Source organism: Volvox carteri, assembly GCF_000143455.1.
Source record: "Volvox carteri f. nagariensis unplaced genomic scaffold VOLCAscaffold_23, whole genome shotgun sequence".
Lineage (NCBI taxonomy): Eukaryota > Viridiplantae > Chlorophyta > Chlorophyceae > Chlamydomonadales > Volvocaceae > Volvox > Volvox carteri.
In genome coordinates, this window is record NW_003307566.1 from 1,115,513 (window position 1) to 1,120,793 (window position 5,281).

The 5,281-nt window shown below is 56.1% G+C and overlaps 2 protein-coding genes across 2 annotated transcripts in view; one reads left to right on the forward strand and one right to left on the reverse strand.

Annotated features, from left to right (window-relative positions):
* Window positions 1–3,122: 3,122 nt before the first annotated feature.
* On the reverse strand, window positions 3,123–3,608 carry VOLCADRAFT_91936 (uncharacterized protein; the record flags this gene model as incomplete). Its single annotated transcript, XM_002951396.1, has 1 exon — window positions 3,123–3,608. One exon carries the CDS (start codon window positions 3,606–3,608, stop codon window positions 3,123–3,125), a length of 486 nt encoding a protein of 161 aa, XP_002951442.1.
* An 827-nt stretch (window positions 3,609–4,435) lies between these two features.
* Window positions 4,436–5,281, forward strand: part of VOLCADRAFT_105089 (uncharacterized protein) — a gene marked incomplete at its 5' end in the record, with an annotated part of 10,445 nt that continues 9,599 nt past the window's right edge. Inside the window, 2 exons of the mRNA XM_002951307.1 lie at window positions 4,436–4,546; window positions 4,729–4,874. Of these exons, the coding sequence (XP_002951353.1) occupies window positions 4,436–4,546; window positions 4,729–4,874 (257 nt within the window). The remainder of the gene's footprint in view (window positions 4,547–4,728; window positions 4,875–5,281) is intronic.

A 5,281-nucleotide genomic window follows, 5' to 3' on the forward strand; every position in this document is an offset into this window, starting at 1 on the left:
CTCTCCCCCCCCAAAAAAACACATACACACACGCCGCCCCTGCGGGGTGATGATGTTGATGTGGCCCTCCCCCAACTCGGACTGGATCCGGATCTCCCGGAAGATGGCCTGAACCATCTTGGTGTGCTGGGGTGAGTTTGACCATCTTGACCGCCCATAAGGCCCCCGTGGATAAGTCCTGAGTCAGCCACGTCTTGCCCTCACAGCCTGTCAGCAGCAACAGCAGCAGCAGCAGTTTTAGCAGTAGCAGTAGCAGCATAAATACACAGCTGCGTGTGTGCGCAAGCTGTGGTTTTCACATTTGGGCATTTGGGCGATGTTCCAAACTGACGGAATTCGAAGGCAGACAGACTTACGTGCAAACAGACAGACAGACAGGCAGACGGTGAGGTAGCAGCCAACCAGCGCCACCCCCACCTACACACGCACACACATGCACCGGGTGCTGCAAACAGCTACAGCCCCAACAGGACGGGCCTCGCTCTCCCACATAACCCCCCGGGGTGCCCCCCGGGGCAGCCGTGAAACAAAACCCCCACCCCAACCCCCCGACCCCGGGGCATTGACACCGGGAAAAGCACATACATACATGCATACATACATGCATACATACATACACAGCAAACATGGGGTTGGTGTAGGCGGTAGGTGTATGCCCTGACTAACTGTCTTGGACTGCCTCCCCCTCCCCCTCCCCCTGCCCCCTCCCCCTGCCCCCTCCCCTCCGCCTCCACTTGTATATGCCGCCTAGCAGCTAGCGCTGAGCGGGGCCGCAGTTACACCTCCGCGAATTCCATCTTCCCCTCGTATCTCTGATTCCCCTCCAAAACACACGAGACCCCTCTTCCCCCGGGGGCTCCTGGAATCCACCCCAGGCACCACCTTAGCCAACCGTTCCAACCGCCATTCGTTTTAATCCCTTCCAACGACCCTCCAACCACCCACCAGATCCCAGCACTGTCTTGACTTGGTAGATGGACGCAAGGCCCTCGATAACGGAACGGTTTGAAGTCCGAAAACTGCGTTTGGCGAGGCTCATGTGCTGGGAATGTACGGAAGCGTCTGCGTAGGTGGCGGCTGCGGCAGCAGCGTTGCTGCTAGCGGTGGTGCCCTGCTGCCCGCTACTGCCGCCGCCTCCCTGGACCGCCGACCCGACGCCGGTGGCAAAATCCATGCCGTCTGGCGGCTTGGAGACGCACTGCCCCATGGCGCTACCAAACCAGGGCCGATTGGGAAATGGAGGGGGAGGGAGAGAAGACGGAGGAGACGGAAAAGAGGAGACGGAACGACTTGGGATTGGTGTGTGGGAGGAGGTGGCGGTTCAGGCCGGCTGGGCCCAGCCGCGGCTGCGGCTACACCTGGGACGGGGGGGAGGAAGAAGTGGGAGGACGATGATGAGGGCCAAAAAGGAGCGAGCTTGGTGGAGTTGAGGCACGTGTGTTGTACTTTTAACAGTGATTCTTGGTGGATAATGGAGGACAACGACCTGGTGTTATGCGGCATTGGATACGCTCGGCACCTGTCGTAGGCGTCCTAACGTGCCGAAAACGCCGCGTTCGCGGGGCTCCATGATTGATGTGCTTATCTTGAAAGACTTTATATGTAGAATTTTGTTGTAATTTCGCGCCAAACGGAGATGATGGGCTGAACTTTAGCGAGGTGAACCAATCCTCACTAATTGCCTGATTATGGATCAAGATACCTACAGAGGCGCCCTCCGTCGTTGATTTTTTCTAACACTGTTTTAATGAGAGCACATTGCTAAGCAAAGCACTGGCTGAGTATCGTCAGGCCTAGAATGAGGGCCCTGAAAAGGCATGAACACAGCTCACAAAACCTTGTGAAAAATGGAACACGGGTAAAAAGAACACGAGCCAAACATGAAACCTAGCCCTGGAGTATATTTCCAAAGAAAGTACTTCACCATTGATACCATGCTCGTACAAACATAACGGAATCACTCAGGACAGAATATAGTACATTGGAGTTGCTGATCCGCCTTCACAATTTTGGTTACACGCTGCCAGGCTGCTCTTGTGCACAAGGTGGGCACAGATGGGTGGCCCTCCCTAACGGTCGAGGTCAAACATAAAGGTACGAAAGCATATCCTGTCGAATGCTCTTTGCAGCCTCGAGATTGCAACGTGTGGCCAAATTTTTAAATTTGACAAAGATTCAATCACAGTTCCAATGATTAGCCAGCCCATGCGCTGTAGCGCTGACACTGGCCTCGCGGAACCGAGGCCGAGGTAGCACGTGATGTAAGGACAAGGCCTGGGATCACCACTAACGCGAAAGCGGCCCCGATGCTGGTCTTGCTCCAAGCCGCTTGTGTGGTCCTAATTTCGGCATTCCGGTGATCGGCTCGACCAGTGGGTGTTGTAACCGTCGTTTGAGCTACGGAGGACGCCGGGAGTATTGCGGTTTGGCAATTGGGGAAATGTAGCTGGCTGCCAATCTGATCATTCCTTGTCCTGGAATCTCCTCGTGCAAGTCATGAAACTACCGCTATAGGACCTAAGTAGTGTTGGTCCCTCTCCCGGTTGCGAGGCGGTCATGCATAATTAGGAAAATATCCAATCGCCATATCCAGGTGATATTCAGTTGATATCCAGCTGATATCCATCTAGGGCAGCTTATCATGGCATAGAATAGCTGTCAGGGGCCCCGCGACGACCCTGGATTCCCATGGCACGCAGCCACATAACTCAAGCATCGATTGCAAGCTTATAGTGTCGGAAACCTTACAAAGATTGAATTATAATCCTCGCAAACTGAACGCTCTATGCCAACTGCGATCGTCTTTCGACAACGTATGCAACTCATTTTCCCTTACACTTGAACGTTTCGGCGGTCGCCACTTTTTTTGCTGGACGTCCTTGGAGTGTTTCACGTTAACTTTAGCGTACTGCATTCGTCGGCCCATTCGTCCTGTTTAGTTAGTCAGTGACTTGCGCCGCCGGGCGGAGCTTTTCGCCTGAGCTTTTAGCTCAAGCTGCGATACGGTTTAATCCTTACTTGACATAGCTCACAGGATTTGACTGTACTAAGCTTTTACCTTGCTTAGGCTGGAAGATCCGCCATGGGAAGGTGACCCGTAACACCAGTTCACGCCGATCTAGCTAGTAACTCTTCCTCAGTTCCTCTAGAATGTCATCCGCTGATTCCGGCAGCGATCCTGCAGCTGCGACACCGGCTGTCGGAAGCGTCGGCGCGATGCCAAAATTGCCACCGCGGCCCAATGCGCCAAAGCAGCAGCCACCCATAGCGCAGCTTCCAGGCGGCAATCTCAACTCAAACTGCAGCGACGGCGGTGGGACCTCAGCCACGCCCACCAGCTCTTCCCCATCCACCAGCACACCATCTCCTCTTCCCCCTCCCTTACAGCAGCAGCAGCAGCAGCAGGACCCCGTTGCTAGCGCCATCGGGCACCCGGGTAGCACCTCCCGACCTTCGACAGGGCCCTCCTTGCCCCCCCGGACCGCTACCGCGCGCCGCAAGAGCATCGGCACCCCCCACCCTACCGCCGTCGATGGCGCCGGCGGCAGCGACACTTCTCCGGGACCCAGCGGGGCGGCCCTGGCGGCTAAAACTCCTCTTGGAACCATAACGGGAAGCAACAACAACAGCAGCAGCGGCGGCGGCGGCGGCGGCAGTAGCGGCGTCGTTGTATCTGCTACGAAAGTGGCGGCGGCGGCCACGGCAGCAACGGCACCGACCTTGTCTTCATCTGGTAGTGGTGGCGGCAGTAGTGGCGCTGCTGGTGCAGGTGCAGGTGCTGTCGGCGCTCGTAAAGGCGCCATCATGGGCGGGTTGTCCAAGTTGCCTCCCCGCCCCGGCCCCGCTCCCGCGCACGGCCCCGTGCTGGACCCTGACGAGCCGGAGTCGGTGGCGGAGGTGAGGGGGAGGAAGAGGAGGAAGAAGAAGAGGAGGAGGAAGAAGGGGGAGGGGGTGAGAGAGTCAGATAATGATGCACGAAACAAGGAAAGAAGGAAAGGTCTGTCGGTACTGGTATTGGTGTGGAAAAAGGGGGAGGAGCAGGAGAAGTTATGTTTGAAATGAAATGAAGAGATATGTGCATTTGCACGACACAAAACACCTGTGGCAGCGTCTCCACCGGGGGTGGTAGGAGGTGGTGTGCGCGAGCAGGGAGGACGTGGGGGGGGGGTGAGGCGGGAATGGCGGGCAAGGCAGCAGCGTGCGGGTCGGCAGTTTTTTTCAAGTGGGTCGGCAGTTGCATGGCAACTGACAACCGCCACTTCCCCCCGCGCAAACCACCAACCACCACCAACCACACCCGCCGTTCGTTCCTTCCTATTATGTGCTCTACCACTACCTCCAAACCACCAACCAACCCAGCCAGAAACCAACTCCAGCACATACATACATACATACATACATACATACATACATACATACATACATACATACATACATGGTATACCCTACATCGCAGGTCCGCCGGTCAATCCATGCCGTACGAGTTCAGATGATCGCTGCAGCTCTGCGGTTGGGTTACGACCATGAGAACGCGCTGGTCAAACAGGTATAGCACACGTGGCCGTTGGGAGTTGGTGGATTGGATTTTTCCATCCTTTGCCTCAGGTCGCCTCAACAAGGTTTGAAAGGCTTCTCAGCGCCCCTGTCCACCATTAAACCACCAAAACTCTAAAACACAATAAAAACCCGTTAAAACCCTAAACTAAAACCCGAATTAAAACCCTCCAGGTGCTGTACCGCCTGGCCCTAGCTGAGCGGCTCAAGGCGCCGTGGCGGCGACCCGGCAAGAGACCGGACCCGGTGGCGGCGGCGGCGAGGGAAGCAGCGCGTCGTACAGAGGAGGCCCTCCAGGGCGGATCTGGATCCGGATTTGGGTCAGGAGGGGGAGCGGCGGCGGCAGCAGCAGGGGCTCCGAGTGGCTCCGAAACCCGGCAACAGCAGCCCCAGGAACCGCCCCCACTGGGTTTCACAGTCAAGATTATGTTGATTGGGCTCCTGGGTGGGTGAAGTTCTCCCGGGAAAAAGGGAGGAGAGGGGAGAACGGGGGGGGGGGAAAGGTCTCTGGTGCAAAAGATTACAAGCATGGAAAAACCGCCGGCTCAGGTCTAGGGGTTAAAAGATCTACATGTTGAAGAAATATGGCTCATTTCGGGCTTTTGAATTCATTTAAGCTAGTTACGCTTTTACGGTTTTTTTAGATGTGTACGGCTCACCAGCATCAGCCTTTCGGGCCGCATCCATTCAAACCCATGTAACCATATAGGCTACATTTCCCCCCCTT